The sequence below is a fragment of the Pezoporus occidentalis genome, unplaced genomic scaffold (genome assembly GCF_034315485.1).
Source record: "Pezoporus occidentalis ecotype Australia unplaced genomic scaffold, CSIRO_AGI_Poc_V1 ctg68, whole genome shotgun sequence".
Classification (NCBI taxonomy): domain Eukaryota; kingdom Metazoa; phylum Chordata; class Aves; order Psittaciformes; family Psittacidae; genus Pezoporus; species Pezoporus occidentalis.
Window position 1 is genome coordinate 4,433,585 of NW_026916030.1, and position 21,002 is coordinate 4,454,586.

At 46.5% G+C, this 21,002-nt stretch overlaps 1 protein-coding gene across 1 annotated transcript in view; it reads right to left on the minus strand.

The window, feature by feature from the left end:
- Positions 1-21,002, minus strand: part of CFAP77 (cilia and flagella associated protein 77) — a 59,776-nt gene that overhangs the window by 746 nt on the left and 38,028 nt on the right. The window contains exons 4-5 of the mRNA XM_062640995.1: positions 10,163-10,265; positions 8,537-8,626 (exon numbers count right to left, since the gene is read on the minus strand). Coding sequence (XP_062496979.1) covers positions 8,537-8,626; positions 10,163-10,265 — 193 coding nt within the window. The remainder of the gene's footprint in view (positions 1-8,536; positions 8,627-10,162; positions 10,266-21,002) is intronic.

Consider the following 21,002-nt stretch of genomic DNA (forward strand, 5'->3'; position numbering starts at 1 on the left):
ACTGTGCTGTGTTGGTTGTGTGATGTCTCAAGATCATCTGGAAGAGAAAGGTCCCTGGGCCCTTTGGGGTGAGCACCCTTCGGGGTGCTGCTTGCACACAGCTGCATGCAGCAGGCTTGCACAGTAAATGCAGAGTTACTGAGATGCGCATGGAGTGGTTTTACCACGGAGTGGAAGGGGTTTATCTGCCCCAGCGCAATACCCTGTGCCCTACATCTGCCTTGTGTGGATGTGTGGAGCTGCCTCCCCCACCCTGCTCAGGCTGGCTGGATGTCAGGTTTTGCATATGTAAAAATACACTGGCGTCTTTGCCCTGGAAAGCTCGCTAGTGATCTCATTAATCAAGACAAACAAAGCGTAGTTAGCTATTCCCCCTCTCTGGAGGAAGGCGCGCAGGTACTTACGTATGCATTTCAGTGCCTAACTTCAGACAGTTGTTTCTGGATGTTTTTGCTTTCTCACAAGTAGCAGCAATGACATAAACTGCTCCCCAGGAAGGAAAGGTGGGAGAGGCAGAACCCAGGGCTGCTGACATAGGTGGGTAGTCCCTGGGATGTGGGACAGCTCCAGCCTCCTATTAAAGATGCAGGAGTTATTCCCTCGGAGCTGGGATTGTTATTAAAATCCAGTGCCTGCAGATAGGGACAGCGGAGCTGCTTCTCTGGAATGTGCCTCTGCCTTTCCCATCCTGCTCCCTGCCCACCAGTGCTGGGAGATGGGCAGAAGGGAACTTCTGCCTGGGACTGGGTTGAAGCTGCAGGGAGGAGACAGCAGTTCATTCACTCCAGTCTTGGTAGAGAGCTCCCAGGTGAGCAATGTCACACTGAGCCACAACTGACAGTAATTAAAGTTAGCAGAGCCTTGACAAAGTCGTGAGGGATGCCAGCTTCTGCCCTCGGCATGAGTAAGTGGGAAGCACCAGGTGTGGGACAGGGGACCAGTGCTAGCTTAAAAAATGACGAACCCTCTCCTAACGAGGGCTAGAAATTAGAGTCAAGATAAGGATGTTCTTGGGTCAAAGGTCTTACTATGACAGAGACTGGTGTTGAGAAGTCAATGCCAGTGATGGATCCTCATCTCCGATACTTCTAATTCGTATTCTAAATGATGAACCCAAAGACACTTCCTCTAGACGCAGCTGATGATCTTCACCATTGCTCTGGTGTGGACATGGGCTGTTACGCCAGGATTTTGTCTGAACCATGGGTTTAGAGCACTGGCTGTAGCAGGGCAGGAACATAGTTTGTTGGCAGAAGCTTGGTGGTTTTCCTTGCAGGACGATAGAACTGCAATGGTTTTCAGTTGCTGATTAGGTGCAGTGTTCTGCTTTTGTTCATTGTATTTGTCACTGACAGATTAAAACCTGCAGGACCCTTGCAGCTGGGGTGTTGTAATGTCAGTGCTTGCTTCAAAGAGTTAGAAGGGCAATATCAAAACACCTTATCATTCCTAAAGCTTAAATATATATTTGGGTGTGATTTTCAATTGGGTTTCACAGTTATGATAATGTTTTGAATCTGAGGACTGTAAATGATCACTTGTCAAGCATTAGTACAACCATGTATGTGTTGCAAGCAGTAGCATGTATGTTAATGGAGGACTAATAAATAGCATGTGGGAGGCAGAAAAACTAAGCTGGTACAGGGAAGGCAGAGCTCCCCTGACAGCAGCAGAACATGTACTCTAGAGACCGATCAGGCTTTGTGGGTGCTATTGATGCTGGGCTTGGTGAGGTAGGTGCTGGGCACTGTGAGCAGCCTTGGGTGCTCAGTAAGCTTAGCTACTGGGTGGAAGTGCTAATTAATGTACCTGGATTAAATGGTTTGTAATGATTTGTGGGAGGTGTTGAGAAAGAGCCCATAAAAAGGGCTGAAGCAAGCAACAAGCAGCACCAGGCTCTCCTCCTGCCCTTGTAGGACCCATGCTTGGCTTCAGGGAGATGTGGCTGGACCTATTCCTCTTGTAGTACCTGCCTGCTCTGCCTGCTCCTCAGAGGTAGCCTCCCAGCCTTGTGCCGTTTCCCACTTTAACAACAAAGCAGCACCTAGCCTCAGCCTAGTTTTTCCATCATCCATTTGACTGAATCCTTTTAGAGGGTGACAAAACACTTTCTTGAGCTCTCTTTACGGGAAACCAATCTCTACTCCTTTTTCAAAACCTCCCTCATTTACCGCAGTTCAACAAATCCTTGGCCTTTTAAGTCCTCTCCTGTTTGTGTTTTTTTCTCTTTCTTCCCAAACCCAACAGTTCCATGTTTGTAGATATTTTTTTTCAGGGGGGGAGGGAATAAAATACACAATGTGAAGAGGGGTAGGGTGTACACACCGACGCGCGCCGTGCCGAGCATCCCCGTACAGACAAAAACCCCACGTGCGCGCACATCGAGATGCAAATGATTTCCGTGCAGCTATCACTTGTAAAGCTTGACAGAAAATAATGAGAAACACTAAATCTTTTATAAGGTCAACACTCAAGCAGCTGTCAAACAAGAAAAGAATTTAGCGGAAGATCCGCACAAACTTCCATCGCCTCATTAAATCCAACAGGGCCGGGGCCCGGTGTGGTGAGGAGGCACCGGGGCGCCTCCGTTTTGTGTCAGTAATTTGTGATGGAGGAAGAGGGAAGACGAAACAGCCAGCGCCGAAGGGGCCTTGGGGGAGGCTGGGGAATCGTTAGTGCGCCAGGAGCGGCCTCGGCTCCTAATTGGAAGCATTGGGCATTATCAACGGAGGATTTGCCTCGGCTCCCTGACAGCTCTCTAGGCCTGGAATGATAGCCCACTTGTCAGTGTAAAAGACCATTAAAAACAAACCATTTTGATTTAATTGGAGGCGGTGTGCTGGGGGCCCAGGTGAGACGCTTCATCAGCTGATGTTGGCTGCTGATGCCTTTTTCCCCCTGTATTGATGGCTTTTTTTTTCCCTCCCTTTCCTTTCAAAAACTGTCTAGGAAAGAGAAAGAGGTGCTGAAAGATCCTTCACAGCTGCATTGAGAGCGGCTTTCAATAGGGTTGTCAACAAATGCCATGACAAGTTAGGGAGAGGCAGGTACTTTTAAAACAGACGTTATTTTGTCCAAGATGAGCTGTGCTTGGAGGTGTGTGTTGGATTATTAAGGTTACAAATACTGTGGCTTTTCCTGGCAGTAGTGCTCTTAACTGGTTTAATGAATGGGGTTAGTTTTTTCTCTCCCCACCTAATTCTAAGAACACAGGGAAAGTCAGGACAAGGGAGACTGGGCTAAATGATCCTTATCTGCTTCAGATGTAGGAATGTTTCAAATGGTTCTTTTGGCTGCTGTATTTAATGCCCCACAGAGATTTGGGAGGTTTTTTTTGCTACCTGAAAATAAGGGTCACAGGTGTTTGCTGAAGTTCCCCAGTCACTTGGTATGTACAACAGGATGAGTAAAGGAGAGTGAACCCACTGGAGCTGTAACAATGTGTACCCCTCGTGGTAGATGTCCTGGTATCAGACCAGAGTTGCAGTTTTCATACTGACCTCATGTGTTTGAGGTTTGAATCCTCAGCTTTTTCATGCCAGGCAGAAGTTTTACTTCAAACTAAGTTGTCTGTTGGTAAACGGCCTCTTGGCAGAAGGCAGAATAGGTCCATGAATGAAATCCCAAGTCCATTTAAAAAGCACTTCTGTGGATTTGTGTATGAAACAGCAGGTAGCACTGGTTGGTGTTCACCTGTTACTCAACACTGTGTGTGTGGTTTTACCCTACTGCAGGCACCCTAGATCTGTTCCTTCAGGTGTAAATGCTCCATAGCAGCAATGGGCATTGGTTGGTGACAGTTGCCTGTGCTGTCTTTGGGCACCCAGGCTTGGATGTAGATGGAGCCTGGCCTGGAGATGGTGCAGGGGTGTTGTTTTCCTGTGTCAACTGGGAGATGCTGGAGAGCAATGAAAATGGCAGAGGAATGATGGCTTACCATGTCTTTCAGGGAGACACAAAGAAGTGCTAAGCATGGCAGAGGCAGCATTAGGGTGTGATGAAGTTGAGTGCTCAGGATGTGTGCAAAGGGATACCGGAAAGGCTGGACCATTGAACAGCCACCAGGTGACACTGATTTTCTGATTATTTTTTTTCCTTCTTGGTCAGCCAGAATCCCATCTGAAGGGAGGTTTGATCTGGTACCACGGTGACAGAAAGCTCTTGAACTCATTGCTGTATTATTTAACTACTATTTAGGCCCCTGGAGACAAGTTTTGGAACACTTCAACTCCATGAAATTTTGTTGCCCTCAAACCTGGGTAGGATAAATGCCACATCTAGAAAGTCAACCCACTGTGTGTATTAAGCCCAGGTTATTTAAACAGAGTCTATGGCTTTTCTGACAAGACAACAGTTGCAAGATTACGTGAGCTCAGTTCAGCTCTTCAGACAAAAATAGAGGTAAGGCATTAAAAAGAAATGTGGAACATTTTTGTGTGTATGTGTTAAACTTCACCTGTTAATTCTGATGAAGAATCAGGCTGTGAGCAGATATCGGATCCCTGGTGAGAATCAAATCCTGGAGCCCAGAATTTTGCTGCAAAGTTTATACAGTGGGGATTCTTCTAATTACTTTCAGTGGAAATTTACCTGACAGAGCTTTCCCAGGTAACGCAAGCATATGCGGGAGAGCCGCTCAGCCGTTGACAGAGCCTTTGATTTAGTGCCAGGTTGCAAATTAAGTCTTTTGCCAAGGTACCCGAACACTTGCTCGTCAATTGCTTATCGCTTATTCATATCGCGCATCGAGTGCAGCCTGTTTCATCTGCTGGGGAAGGCAGTATGTGTTGACAAAAGTGTTGTCCAAAGTTGCTGCGTTTTCTTTCCTCCCCCTGTTTGGTCAAGTAAACAAGACTATCCTCTCTGAAAAGCCACCCTGTGCAAGTTGGAATCCTCTAATGAGCAAAGGAAAGAGCCTGATGTGTGTCAGTGACATGCAATGCATGGAGCTGTTTTGACACGCGGGTGAATTGTGTCCTACATTGCTGCTGTGAGGTGTTGTCCTGAATCCTTCTGGTTGACTTGACAGAACACTGGCAATCTACTGCAGAATGGCTAGAGCTGACTCACTGGTTTGGATTGTGGCTATCAGATATTCTGATGGAGGTAGCTGTGGGGATGCTGTATTTTAGGCAACAACATCCTCTCCAGAGTTTGATGTCCTTCCGCTTGGATGCGTGATGAGTAGTGATGAGTGATACAGGGATAGGATACATCCCATGAGCACTGGGGGCAGGGATATACTTATGTCCATGCTGGGTGCCTGAGGTACAGAACATAGTCCCACGTCTACAAATAAATGAAGTCTTGGTCCATAGTCCCAGCTGTGTTGGCAAAATCTGAGCTCAGGAATCGTGTCACTGCAGGCAGAGCAAGGCAGAGGCTGTTTGTCTTGGGGAAAGCTGACTTGAGGAAGAGGAGGGCAGTGGAGAATCTTGCTGAGGTGAGCAAGGAGTTAACTTCTGTTTGGTTTTGTGTAAGAAATCTCCAATTCAGCAACTTTCCCTAATGAACTGCCCATCAGGACATGACTGACTCCCTGCGACCTGTTTGTCTCAGCGAGCTGGAGGGCCCAGGAGACCACAAGCCAGGTCAGTCCTCCAGAGCGAGACGTGGAACAGGAGCGATCACCCAGTGTGGGAGAGCCTGTAAATCACCCGGTTAGCTTAACAGCGTGGGTCATTATTCTAAAGCAGTGGGGCTGAAACCTAAATCCAAATGAAAATATAGTCAATTTGTCTATACTTTACTGACTGAATGACTACGTAATGTCATGCAGCCCTGGCAATGCAGGGAGCAAGCAGAGGCAATTAGTGGGATGGCAAAGCTCCTTTGTTTTCTTGTCTTCCGCTTCCTCTGCATGCTCTAGCATGGGGCCAGGAGATAGTCTTGCAGGGACTGAATGGAAAACCCAGATTAACAGCCAGTGTTAACATCCACACCCAGTTTCTGCAGTTCTCTGTAAGGGGTCAGGATGGGAATAGAAAAACCCTCATTGATGACTTTTATGGCTCTAAAGGAACAAAATCTCATCTTCCTGCTACCCCCTGCTTTGGGCTACAATGATCTCAGGAGCTGGGTGCTCTGCAGTGCTTTCCCCAGGCCCAGAGCAGGCCAGGCTGAAAGGCATCATGCCAGATGACAGGGGTAACCGAGTGACAAGAAGGGCGAGTAGCTTGAGGACATATCACATCCTTGCACCAGCCTCAGGTCACATGGAACAATAGTCTAAAGTGGGGCTCTGGTCAGGGATGTGGGATCTCAGAATGTAGTTGACCCAAAGTTTGAAGTTGTTCTCAGGTAATGAGCACCTTCTGTAATAGCCAGAGCAGGTCAGTGTCATTGAAGGCTGGAAATAATAGGTGGGAGTCTGCTAACAAGCTTTCTGTGAAGTTGATATTTTTGTGGTTGCTTTTGCTACCTCTTTTTGAGCAGTAGGATGAGGGTGTTGTATGGATTAAAGACAGTATTTTAGTAAACTGCCTACAGCAGTTAGTGCCAGCTGCTGGCCTTCACAGGGCACTGGCTCTTAAAAGAAATAAAGCCATAAAGTAGTTATCCATGACCATAGAAAACCTTGAGAAAAAGGTTTCGTGAGGACAGAAAGGCTGTAAGAACAAGGTCCTTCACTTTGGAGCACTGCTCTCTATTGTCACCCTCATAAAGGCAGAATTGATAGTGACACCTGAAGACCCTGAGTCTGGTTAATAGGTTGGTCCAGTTTGTCTTTCAAGACCATTCTACCACCAGCTTTACAGAGGTAGTTAAAACACAGTTTGGAGGCTACCAAGTGTCTTTGGAACTATTAACTTTTTGAGGGTTGCTTCTAATTGGGTAAACGTTTATGGATGATCAAGAGAACTTATTTTTCTATGGAGGAACCCACGCACTGAACCTCAAGTGAATAATGAGTTTCCTGATCCAAGATCTAACATGGGCTGTGCCTGTTAGATCTGCAGCTGGGGAAAGGCAAACCTTCTAGGTTAACATAATGAGAGAGGAGGAGTACAGGAAATCTACAGGGGCTGTGCAAAGTGAGCTCTCCCTCCTGCCCAGATGCTGCTTCTGGGAAGGAAGGGAAGAGGAGAGGAAGGAGAAAAGCAGAGAGGAGAAGCAAAGACTCAGGGGTTTGAGAGCTGTGTCTGGGAGGAGAAACCCAACCACAGTCATGGATGAAACAAAAGGGAAAGCATGAAGGAAAACACAGGCTGAAAAATGAATAGTGATGGAAAGGTCTGGGGTGAGAGGAGCTCTAAAGAGGAGGCTTGCCCCAGTATCTCGTGTGACTTACACAATCTGTTTAACAGCGATCGGTCATGTTCTTTCCCTGACACTAGCTGCAGCAGCAGCTCTGTGCTGACAGGCAGTGGGGAATAAATGATTACTGACATATGCTAATCGGACAGTCTTAGACAGGACGTAAGAGGAATACATCAAGGTGGTGCAAAACGCATTTCTTGGTTGAAACTCTCCAACTTGTACAAGTAAATTAGCTTCAGGAAGTCACAAGCCTTCTTTGTTGTTTTAAACTGCAGGTAAAAATCAACAGCATGGCAAAAAAAAATAACCCCATCAGAACAAGGGCTGAGGCAGAGAGCTGAAAGGCTCTTTGCAGTGGTATCTATCAATGCCAGATATGATTTTGGCCACGTAAACTCCCTGCAGGGTTTCAGTGCTTTCAGACTTCCTGGAGTCTCCCTTCTATTCTGCTTGCCCAGCTCTTTTCCCTTCCTTCCTGAAATACCCCCTAGCTCTTCACTTGAAGCTTCCCTGTAATTTACACCACAAACATAGCTAACAGAATACAAACAACTACCCCAGAGCATAGCAGGATGCACAGATGAATTCAGGGAGGTGTTTAAATCCCATTGCCAGAACAAGAAATCTTCACCTTAGCTCTGATTTGGATCAATTAAAGGAAGTGTCATGCACATCTATAACCTGGCTAGACCCTCTGCTCAGTCTCAGGGTGAATATTGTCAATCAGGTAGTTTAGAGAGGTCTCAAAAGTGCAGGCTTTCTGGAAAGCTATTTCTTGGGGTGAAAAATTCTCCTTGGAACTTCTGATGTGGTTTAAATTGATTATTGTGGAGCTGGTTAAATGGCAGGCTACCAAAATGTATGTTTGACTGTTCTGCTTGTGGAGGGTAGCTGTGGGAATACCAGCAGAAAACAAAGGCCAACCCAGTACTGTTAGTACTGTAGGACATAGAAGGATGCTTTTCATCTTGTGAAAAGGCATGAAAGTGCTCACAAGTTAGAAAATAAATCATTAAACCCTTATCTGGGCATCTGCTGCCTCTCTTCCAGGTCTTATGGCTGCAAAAAGTACACCACCCTGAAGTCCAAAACAGGCTGATGTTTGAATGTATCCAGTACAGCACCATTTAGGGTCTGAATCTCTGGGAGCTCTGAGGAAGAGCCTTGTGTCTACCTTCATTGTGTACTAAGGTATCTCCTATCCAGACCCTGTGTGTTATGATGGCATGTGGGCAAGGTTAGAAGGTGTCCCTGAGTTCAGGCAAGTGCTCCATACCTTCTCCAAGCTGGGCAGGTGCCAGAAGGACTCCTCCTTTGGAGGCAGTGGGTTTTTTCGCAGGAATGTGGTGCGAGTTTCACGCACTTTCTCTTTCTGCAACCAAAGGTAAAGAAGAATGGGCTGAAATGGGTGCAGATCTATAGACATCAGGATAGTGTCATGATGTATAAGGTATATAGGCATATATAAGCAGTGTAATGACACAGAGGTGAGCAAGACTAAAAGTCTCTTTGGATGGATGATCACAAGTGCCTGATCTGGGTGGTTTTTCCATGCCTACACAGCCAGTACTGATACCTAAAACATACTGATGAGACAAACACAAGCAGCTTCCAGCTCTGTGTCTGCTTTATATGGCATCCCAGTGAGATGACTCCTGCCTGCGCTCTGAGCTAGAGCAATGGCTCATCACTAGCTGAGAAAGTCACTTCTACCACTCCCACTACAGGAGGGTTTCCTGGCTGTCCTGTGTGTTGCTTTCCTGATTAATTGCAGCTTGCAGTGCTTCATAGTTCCTGCATGAGCCAGTGCAGGTACCTGGTGAATGTTTTAGCCATGTGAAACCTTAGGGAATCTGTCTGCTCTTTGGTCTAGGATGTGGGTTTTTAACTGATAATTGGTGGCTGCAGGCTTTGGGAACTTGATGGAGGGAGCCTAGTGATTAAAAACATCTATCATTAGTAGAGAAGGTAGGGATGCAGTTTTGAGCACCCTAGGCTTGTGTATTCATAAAGTAGCTGCTAATTAAGAACATTGTATTCTTGCACTTCAACTATAAAGCATAGTTTGTGATGGCAGTAAGCCCATTGAAATTGGTCATTACCATATTAGCTCAACTCTTCTTTGAGCCATTAACTAATAAAACAGTCATTGGCTGCTTTTAAATGTTCTTACAATATTGGCTTGTTTAACAGCATTGCACTCTAACAACTGCTCTGGGTGCTGGCATCAACCACACCATGCCAGGTTCAGAGCTGATGCTGGTCCATTTGTTGGTTATTCCATTGCTTTGTCCACTGTCACAGGTAAGCTGAGCAGAGCTGATGCTGTCCAAAGGATAGCCTGCAAAACTCCTGGCATAAGTACAACATAAACACTGAAGATAATTTGAAACTTAATTCTTTGTCACAGCAGGGTGTTTTACTATTGTAGCAATGCAAAAAGAACCAGAGCCTCTGTTTCAATTGATACTGGGAATTTAGCTGGGCAACCTGTGCCTAGAGGCATATTGATGCAGACATATTTGATGATGGCTAGAAAAGTATCTCTGTGGGATAGGTGTCTAAGCCTTTGAAAGGCCTTGGCCAAAGCACTGTTACCCTGAAGAACTTGCTCAGCTCCCATGCATGGCTTCAGATACAAGAATACTTAACCCCACAAACACCACCTTCTCTTTGGTTTCTAGAGCACACACATTGTGACTTGCATATCTGGTCTTTGCCCCTACAGCGGATGCTCTGGCTGAAGCCAGGCCCATCTTATCTGGGAAGCAGCTCATCTTTATTAGGCTTCACCAGCCTTTTAGTAGTCAGGGAGGATGCTTTCTCAGCTGGGGGAAGCCCATCCATTGTGGGGTAGCAGTGCTATACACAGCAAGGGTAAGCACTGCTGGAGTATTATCACCTTTTTCTTTTCCATTCGCTCCGCTGTTGTCAGGGCTCTCTGCTGCTCCATCCACAGCTGCTGGTATCTGTGGTGGAGGAGGTCAAAAAAGGGAGTGCAAGACCTGCAAAACATTGAAAAGACAACAGTATAATCCCCAGTATTAATATCTCTTTACCTCCCCATGCTGATTCATACCTCCGCTCTTGGAAAGTGTGACTGGTGAGAATCGGCCACACTTGCATTGGAAAAGGCTTTCTCTTGCTCAAGAAAGCCTTGAATGCAGATGCATTTTCAGTTCATATTCCACAGCCTGCATGCCCTTGTTATAACCTGTAGCATGATTGTGCTAGAGCATTGCCCAGAATTGGCACAATTTCTATCTTTGCACAGCCCTTTACAGGGCCCATATTGCCATCTCTCCTCAAGCCCCAGTGTGCTGGAAGCACATAGCACCACAACTGTGGCTCAGCTTTGGGCCCTGCTGTGGCTCCAGGAGAACATTTCCCAGCTGATACCTGATGATGGGTAATGAAAGCACTGAATGAAGCAATGTTTGGAGGCAACTGGGTTTTTGCATTGCCACCCTGGGGCTCATAGGAGCAGCTCTGGCTGGGTCCCCTCCAGCCTGACGCAGCCATGGGAGCTGTGTGGAAGAAACCACTGGGTGCAAAGTAGGTTTTGCTAAAATAACACTGGGTTTGCAATTGAAATATCACTACTGTGGTATACCAAACCCCACAAACACATGGAATGACTGATTGGGTGAGAGGAATAAGTGCTGTCTTAAGCAGTCTGAATAGAGATAAAAATTGACTCAAGGCAGCAGAAAGGGGAGCTGGAACGCTAAGCCCTGCTCTAGTACCTCAGCTGCACAGATACATTTGCCCCTTGAAGCAGCATACCAAGGAGCACCCTGGCCAGGAGAAGACAGCAGCAGAGAGGTGCGACAGATGAGCATGGTTCAGGAAAAATAAAAGGCAGTTGCTTGCTGGCCAGTGTCCTGTTCAGCTGCTCTGAGCTGGGGTTAACCTGACCAGCTTGTGGCAGAGCTGCAGCCTGAAATGGTCGAGTCCTGCTCCTTGCAAGTGAGGATACTTCATCAGCATGGGAGGCAGAACTGGCAGTGGCAGCAGCAGGGTTCTTGCCTTGAGGACAGCATATCAGTTATCGCTGTGGTCCTGCTGCTATTCTTTCCCCACAGAAGCAAACACTTGAAGGTGATGGAGGACTCCAGCTTCAAGTTTTATTGGTCCTTGTTCTTGTACACCTTGCTGGGGAGGGATTCTTCCACCTCAGCAGCAACCAAGGACTGTGGAGCCCCAGTTCTGTTCCCACCTGTAGCCTGCAGCTCCTTCAGCTGCAGCTCCTGTGACAGAAAGGCAGTGCTTTCCCTGCCTGTTCAGACCATCTGGAAGACATTGGTGAACAGAACTAACTGCTGGGCTGTTTCTGGGCCACCATCTCCACCAGAAGGTCGTTTTCTCTAGAGAGCCCATGTGCCACAGGGTGAGCTGGTGCTTCATGGCTTTTGGCAGGAGTAGGTCCAAAATCAGTAGCAGACAGCTTTTAGCAGTCTCGAATCTTTGACTATCACAGAGGGCACCAGCAGTGCATATGCAAATAGTAACTCTCCATTTCTTGTTCCTCCACCCCTGTGGTGACTTTTATTACTTAATTATTGCACACCACATGCTTCAAAACAGCCTAATCTATGGTCGTGTTTTCTAATGATACTAGATGTGCAATCCAGCAATATACATCCCGAGGGGGCATTCATATCAGAGGAGACATCCTTCTGCAGGCCTCCTGTTTCATAGATCACATGCTGCAGGGCTTTTCAGGGCTTTGCTTACAAATCAGCTGTGCTGCTCCAGATTGTTATCTGGAGACACCCAGTGCCAAAGGTGACACCCAACATTTACCCTTTGTTGTCCCTTCTCTTTCCCTTCCAGTCTGGCATTTCCTACTGATCAGAGCAGGGTGGAACATTTGCAAAGGATGAAAGATAGGGCAAACCTGTGGTCAAGTGTCTTATTTTCTGGGTAGGTCTCCAGTATTATTGCATGGAGTAAATCTTGGGATTTCTGGCACAAGCATATGGTGAGCTTTGCACATGGGCTTGTTTCCTTGGCCTGTCCTTTTGCTCTCCGAGGCAGGAGCTTGCCTGGTGTGCAGAAGTAGCAGGGAGGGACAGAGGAAAACGTTGAGCCTTTGTGTGTAGTGTTTGATTATTGATTTTCGTGGTAGCTGAATGTGTTTTCACACCTCTATGGAGGTGACTTTTACCATCTCCACTGGACCAGCCAGTTGGTGACTGATTAGTCCACAGCTGGCTTGTAAGTAAATGCGTGAAAGGACACATTTGGGTTGATGCTCTTCAGAGATCCTTCCCTGCCGTGTGATTAATCGCATTTAAGTCCTGATCCAGCAAAGTATAGAATCATGCCTGGAATGATACACGCATGAACTGCCTCTTTGAAATCAGTGGGAATGGCTCGTGTGCTTAGTTATGCACGTAAGCTCTGGTGGGGCTGTAGGACATGAAGCTTCATCTGTCTTTTCCTGCCTCTTGTGAGAGAAATGCTGATGAAGCGGGGAAGAACAGGGGATATCAGGTAACACCCTTCGACTGAAGTCACTGGAGAAATTTCAGCGAGGTGGCTTTTTCTTTGTAGGTCAAACACTGATCTCATCGGAGTGGATGGAGAATTTTGGCCTCGGTATCGGTGCCGCTTGGAAGTGTGACAGGATTTCTCATTTGTAGCTGGCCTTTAGGAAAACGTCCTCTTGCCTTAGTGTTACTTAAGGACAGGAGTAAATGGCTTGTGTGTTCTGTTTCCTTTTGTCACCCTGCCCAGATGTCACCCCTCTGGACTGGGAGGATTTGCTGTCATCTGGGGATGCTGTGGGGAGAGCGGGGGAAGCATCCGCTGAAAACAGTTATTGTGGGTTAAAATCCATCTCGTTCAGAGTCACTCAGATCTCCTTGTTTTGGCACAACCACCCTGCCACAGGCAGGAAAGGGAAAGAAGTTCTGATAGGATGTAACGAATTATTTATAATTGTGGAAAAAAATAATCAGATGCTTCCTTTTATAGTCAAATAGTTGGAGCCACTTCTAATGCTGACATTTCCTAAATATTTTAAGATTTATCTGTGCACATTTTCAAAACTATTATCCCTGAAACAGTTCCTGTCTCTTTAATAGACTCTCTCTAATTTACTTTCAAGAGCCAGGGTACAGACCTATTTTCAACTGAAATGACAAGCACCTGCTAACTTGGTTATACGATGTGGTATGCAAGCCTGCCAGAAATCTCCTAGAAAAGAGGCTGCAGCCTCCTAATAGGCTATTTTACTGTAAAAACAATGTTAAAAAGTATAATAAAGTATTAACAATATTAAAATAAAACGGTGTAGGCCTTAAATGAGCTACAAACTAGTTAAATCTATTCCATTCAATATGAGCCTTCAGTGCTTTGCAGCTGATACCTCGGAGCTGGGATTTATCTGAAATGAAGGCACCAGGGACATGCAAGAGAAATGGTAATTATAATTTGCAAACATTAGGCTGACATTTTTTTTGTGTATGTGTGTATGAATTCTGACAGCTGTGATTTGTGCCATGCCAAATAGTGTTCTATCGAGCTGGGAAGGGCTCACTTTCTGGCAGGCCGTCCTCAGAGCCAGCAGCTCATTAAAACTTTGGAGAAGGAGAAGTTGCCGAAAACAGGAAGGCGTCAGAACCATCTGAGGGACTTTTGGTACATGCTTGTTGAAAGGTGTTTGAGAAGAGAGCCTTGGGTCTGACAAACTGGAATTTTAGTACGCCTCTCCGTTCACAGTGGGGCAAAATAATTGGTCATCAGTGACTACTAATTTGGTTTAGTAGCCAGAGGCGTTTTTTTTTCTTCCCAGAAAATCAATGACAGTGCCGAGGTCTGTTCAACGTGATTCAGCTCAAGACGGGTCCTCATTTAGCTCTTGATGCTTCTTCCACTGGAGACAGCTATTTTGTTAAAATGAAATTAAAATCTAGCTATAATACTCGGCTCTGGGAGCAGCACCCGTCAATGCCATGCTGCTCTTGAGGTTTCAGGGTTGTCAGTCTCCCCTCAAACTTATTTTCAGAGGTTTATATATCAACTGGAGGGGGGAAAAAAGAAAGGTACTTGGCAAAAGTGGATACAAAGGACTTTGCTCAGGAAAGAGGTTTATACCAGCTTAAAAGGTGCAATCAGTTTGACTGCTAAGTTGTGCTGCGAAATGGTGAAACTTGACTTGTGATAGCCTTTTTCTTGTATAATTCAAAAGCACAGGGGTTTGTAAATATTTGAGTGCAAACTTCAGCCCTTGGATTATCCAGGTAGCTCTCCAGCCAAGGCAGAGAGCTGCACAGCTCCTGCAGCACTCTTCCTGCTGCTGGTCAGGACAGGCTCCAGTGGGAAGCAGAGCAAGGGAGCAGAGGACGCGCACAGGCACTGGCTCCCTGGTGGCTGTGCAGATGTTTGGGCAGCACCAAAACCACTGCTCTGATTTCAGTGGCAGCAGGATCTGTCCCTGTGTGGATGCTTATGCAACAGATCAATCATATAATAGAACATTTTACAGTTGTGATATTAAAACCATGTTGCAACACCACTGCCTATCCTGAAAGTATAATTCTTTCTTGAAAGATCAATGAGGTTTCAAGGGGGTTTAGTCCTTGCTGATGTCCTTCCATCTAAGATGATGTGCTTCTGTTGCACAGCAAGGATCTGTCGGTGGGATCTTCAGTCCAGATGGGAGACAGCTATAGGGGGCATCACCTTTGTGTTCCTTTCTTGTGTACTTTATGATGGGAAGAGTTTGTCCTGTGGTAGTAGTGTCCATAAAGAGATCTTTCTGCTCAAGGCCAGGTCAGACAAATCCATTCCAGTTGGTTTATCCAGAACCGGTTTGGTCTCCAACATCTCTGGGGTGTGTGGCTCCTTGGTGCAGCTTATCTTTAGCACATAAAGCACAAGCTGGGGTCTGTGATTCTGCTTGGGGCCTTGGGTGCTTGGCACCCATGCAGGCAGCAGTATGGCATTAACGCTCAGGTCCTTCTGCCCTGAAAGGGGGCTGATAGCACAGGAAAATTCTGATTACAGTTTCCTTGTAGTGCTATATTGTCTCCCTTCCTCCCTCATTACTAATGGGCTGGAGCTAGCAATCCATCTACCATTAATTTGTCTCCAGCAGGAATTCGGGGTATGATTACAGCTCTGGCCCTTGTGCGAGAGCCGGCACAGCCCTGGTATCCCCCTGTAAACTGCCTGGCTCTGCCTTGCCTTAATTGTTCCCCTTTGGCCGGTTGGACCCGTCTCGTCTAACAAGGGCAGTGAGGAGGGCCGAGGTAATTGAAGCACTTAGCCACACTCCCAAGCATTGCCTCCTGCAGCTCATTAGGAAAGAGGCCGCTGGGCTCTTCATTATTTCTTTTAATTGTTTGTGGGTTTTGCATAACAGTGAATGGCAGAAGAGGGATGTGCAGTTAGTGGTGAATTCTTGACTTTGAAATTTGTATAAAAGGTCACTTACAATTTGTTAACGCTTTCACAACAGTGAATTCAATTAGCGGCTCTGGCAGCCGCTGCACATACGTGTATGGGTGTGCTTGTGAGGAGAGGGGGAGATGGCAAAACAAGCAGGCTGTGAATGTAAGAGCGCTCCATTTTCCTAAGAAGCTTGTGGGCTATATTGTAGAGGTACAGCTTTCCGGTCCTCTAAATAGGTCCTGGCAATAAACCCGTGGAGAGGCCTGAAAGATCACTTTTAAATGATCTCCACTTGTCCTCACTTTCCATTAGCCACTGAAGAAAATAACGAGAAAAATTGGTAGAAAACACTTGGGGACCAATTTTTTTTTTGCAGTTTTTGGGCTGGCAAAACTCTCCCTTGAAATAGTGGGTCCTCAATCCACACGGCAGCTGCAGGATCCGTGCCATCAAAGCACTGATTACTCTGATTTTTCTGAAGCTTCTTTACAATCATTGTAGTTTGGATGAGGAAATAACAATATAAAGTATTTCACCATGGGCAGCCAATGAGGCAGTGGCTTCTTGTAAGTGTTGGAGGATGTGTTGTTTTGCTCAGAGGGCTCATACGTATAGAACAGTAAAAAGAATAAAATCCATTGTAAACATGCACTTTAAAAGATTTATCAGATGCTCATAGCTGTACTTAGGAGTACACATGGTTACAAGAGCACCAATTTGCTTTACTATTCCCTCCCAGGCCAAGAGTGAGATGTATACTTGTAACGGTCCTAAATGCACACACTGAACATGTCTTGCAGTGAAGATACCAAGCCAGCTCTTGCCCATTAAATAACTGGGTTCACAAGCTGGAATTTGTGTACTAGCATTGATTTTTGGGTTGCAGATAGCCTTTGGCTGACTTAATTGAAGATGATTTAGTTTGTCTTCAACACATTTGTCTGCTGTTACCCTCAGAAAGTCAGGTGGGAGGTGATTACAAGACAGAGCTATTCTGCCTGGAGGTCTCAATCCATGGCTGAGTGAACAGTGCTCAGGCTGCAGCCATCAACAAATGCAAAACATCCTGATGAGTAAAAAAACAAGGGGGGGGGGGAGCCCACAATGCTGAGCAAAACAAATCGAAGCGCAAGGTCTTCCCCTTGACCTCCATCCCATGCTTGAATCTCCCTGGCTGGGTGGGAACATTACTTTATTTGAAAGGAGAAGATGACAATGAGGGCTGGAAAGCTTTGCTTTCACAAAAGAGATTCTGTGGTTATTTCGCCCTGGCCCAGGTTTTCATTGCTCAGGCTGCCAAAGGAGAAGTATTCCAGGGGGAAAAAACATCCACTTGTGGCATGAAGTAGTTTTAGATGGTAAAAGTTTGGAAGGAATTATTCAGCCAGTTGTAATCAGTGGAGATAAACCCATGAACAACAGCCAGTTGAGGGAGTAAATTACTTTCCTATTCAGTGTAATGCAGTTGGTAATAAGGGATCTAAATCTCTTCCTTTAGATCTTTTTTTTTTCCCAGCTCTGTGGCTGATGCGCAGAATCCAAACCTTATGCTAAACCATGACTTGGCTGTTTGTTTTCTTTAAGGCTGGCAGCCTGAAGCAGTCAAAACCTGTTAAAACTGCAGTAACTACACTGAAGGAGACCCAGTACCATGGTGCACTCGGGGTGTTTTTTGGGAAGGGTTCTGCCCTATGAGATGCAGCCACCTGGGCACAAGTTAGCATGATCCAGGCAGATGTGGCTGGGAGCTCTGCGGTAGCTGATGTACACACAGCGATGGGAGCGCATACCCAGCCTGGAGCATCTCCTGTAGAGGGAAAGTTTTCCTGAAACAGAAATTCTTAGCAATGTGAGAATGGTGGCAGAAACACAAAGTGCCTTTGCTGTGGAACCGAGTAGGATATGCAATTATCTGAACTGATGGGACTCCTGTATTTTTTAACTTGGGTGCATTTTTTGGTGCCTCAGCCTGACAGTGATTCCAATCACTGTGTTACATTTTTTACAAGTCTTTTTGCCAAAACTCAGATACTACTTTTCTAAAACTTTTGTTTGCCCCAATCTTGGACTTTTTTTTTGTGTGGTTTTACTGTATCTTTATTTGTTTGGTTTCTAGTGATTGTGGCTCAGATGTGGGCTTGCTTGAATATTCATCTTTCATGCCTGTCCAGCTCTTCCTGGTGGGTTCTTTCCAGGAGCACCTTCTGCTCTTCAGCATTGTTTCTTTGGCATATCTTTGCAGCTGGTCTATAGCTATATAGACCAGGGCCATATATTAATGACCTGAGATGTTCTTTAAGTGTCCCAAAAATAAGCACAACAGGGCACTGTGTGTGCCAAAGAGATGCTGGAAATATCTCTGTACCTTTTGGGCAGCTTTCTAAACTTTGGTGCTGTGCAGACACATGGACACTTTGGGTGGAAAGGCCTCTTGCAAAGCAGAAGCAAGAGTATTGAAACCTCCCTTCTTGGGGAAGGTGAAAGATAAGGACAGAGCAGTCAGTTATGCCAGGAAGCTGCAGGGATAGCCAGGGTAACAGCTGAGCTGCTAAAGGCCAGGGAAACAATTGTCAACAGAGCAATAGGACAATTGCACATGATACAAAGAAAAGAGGGAGGTACTGGATAACTGGTGCTCTTGGCCAATTGTAACAGTTTGAAGAAGAAAGAGATATGCAGTGACCAAACGCTTTGGAGAGGTGAGTTTGCTGCGGGAACATGGTAAAAGCAGCTGCCAAAGGATTAAAACCAGCTTTGGAGAATAGGAGGTGGAATGGCAGGAGGGGATGGTTAGAAGGAAAATGGCATGTGAAATTCAGGAAAGGGACGGTTGAAGCGAAGGCAGACAGCAGGGGGGGACCCGGCAGGAGACACAGGGATGACAGAGTGCCAGGGAAATCCTGCCAGCACACCCAAGGTCAGCCCAACCTACAGGCCAACTGCCAAGTGGATGGCAGCGTGTTGGAGGCAGGGTTATGGCCATGCAGGGTTTGAAGGAGGTTCGGGTGTAGAATGGCAGAGAATGGCATGTCTGTGCAGTCCCTGAGTCCAGGAATATGTTCTGGGACATAGTATGCAGGATTAGGAAACTCGCACTATTAAGAAGCAAATGAAAGCTTTTCTCCAAAAGCAGCCCTGGAAATGCTGGAGTGTGCTCGTGCTGAGGACACATGCTGCACTGCTAGCTCCTGGGGAGAAAACTTGTGTTTGGGGTACCAACTGTGTGCTGGTGTGTCTTGGCTTCAAACTCCTTGTGTGACCTTGTGCAAATCAATGTGATCTGAAATCCAGCTGTAGACAGCATCCATGTCTCTGTGCTTACTTCTAATTCCAAAAACGACTATTTAGTGTCTGCTAATTTCAGTGCACATTGAACTTCAATCGGAGAAGGTGTTTAGGGGGATAAATGTGGGTCTGGACATCTATTGGAGCTTCAAAATACACCTTGAATAACAAGCTGTGTTAACACTGGTGAAAATTCTGAGGTCTTCAGACTGTGTCTTTAGATCTCCAATATCGTCAAAACACCCAGCCTACTCAGTGCCCTGCATCCTCCCTCTTATAAAACGAGGTAATTACACAAAGAGTATGGGGGTTGGATACACCTGCTAGTCAAACTGTCGTGGGGTTATTTTTAAAGGAAAGGACCTGGGATTTGGGTCCAGGGTGACAGCAACCCAGATCTGCACACATCTTATGGCTATGTAATGTGCCATTCACAAAGCACGTGGATGTGGGATGGTTTTTAGCTCCTAGAGGAGGGGTATTGCCAGTGATGAGCACTTTCCGTGAAAGAAAACCTGGAGACCTATTTGCAGTGGGGATGAGAGCTGGGGCAAGTGAAGCCGAGCATGCATGCACAGTAACACCCCAGTGTTATGCTCAATGGACACATGCTCTCTTGCAAATCGTGGCTTACACAAGGCAGCTCTTGTAGAGATCAGAAGCTGGGGCATGAATTGGGAGAGCCTGACTGGAGGATGCCCCATGGGGGAGGCTGGGACCCTACCACATCCTCGTTACCGCTGACCTTGGCACGAGCACTGCCTGCTGATGGATCGGCTATGGAGCTGGACAAGACCCTGGGGAACCACTGCATTATCTATTATCGTCCCATCAGTGCCTCCCCTGACCCCTCCCAGCTCTGAATGCCACAGGCATCAGGGAGGGAATAAATCTCTGTCTGATACTGAGAGAGAGAAGGGAGCGAGAGCAGGAAAAAGGAGAGATGAAAAATGTCCTTTTTATGACTCTCACAACAAAGCTGGCCTCATGATTCGTAGCAAACATTTCTCTGGGAAAAGGGAGGGAGAGAATGGGGGGGAATCAGCAAAAAAGCAGAGCTGCTTCTCTCCCCTGGAAGATGTCCACAGGGAATTAATAGAGGGATATGGGTGACCTTTGAAGGTAAATATCCCAGGAAAGGAAAGAAGCCTTGGAGCTTCAGAAAGCCCACTCCAGTGTCTGACACTGCCTGTGAAATGCTCCATGCGGCACACATCCGCTATGAACGGAAAGCAGAGACGTAAGCAATCCTCCATGCTAGAAGGAGCAGCAGGGCCAGGGTGTGATTAATAAGGCCCTAATAGCAACCGCAGCATTTGTGTTCATCTCTATTTGGGATGATCCAGGAGAGCTCTTGTACTTAAGCCTGCAGATAACTCCTGACCTGGATGTCTTTAGGAGACAGAAGCCTTTAGCAGCGCAGGCCAGGGGCTGGGGATATGTTGTTAGGGCTTGAGAAACCCCTGCACATTATCTGCTGACAGCTGTAAGACCACAAACTCATTCCTGTGACAGCTGCTGAGTTGTTTGGCCTTTATAACCCCCTGTGCTGCTGTTCCTGGGGAGGCAGCCCAGCCCTGAGGCTGCATGCTGGCAGTAACTGCAATTCCAGCTGTGCAGAGCAGCTGCAACAGGGCTATGGGTGCAGATTAGGAGTGTTTGTGTTGGTGCTCTGGGGATTGTCCCAGAGCGTTGCCATCATCAGGCAGAGTGGCTGCAGCCACTTCAAATGCAATGGGAAGAAACCTTTGCTCTCTGGCCTTCTCAGATGTACTGTGTGCACATTGGGGAATGACACGCAGGCTCTTTTCTTGCTGAAAAACGTCACTGCACCTGGTGTGTTTATCAAGGTGGCATTTCTAAAGGCAAGGAAATGCTTGAAGTCAGGGAAAAAGACTGTGTGCCATTGTTCTCTTCTGCCCCAGACAAGTATGTTGTGATTGCCTTCCCAATTAGCAGCGCTAAGAATGCAATTGTACAGAGCTCAGAGTCTGAAAGCAGAATCAAATCCACTGATAACCAAATCATTTTTAACAGAGCAGGTCTTGGGGAGC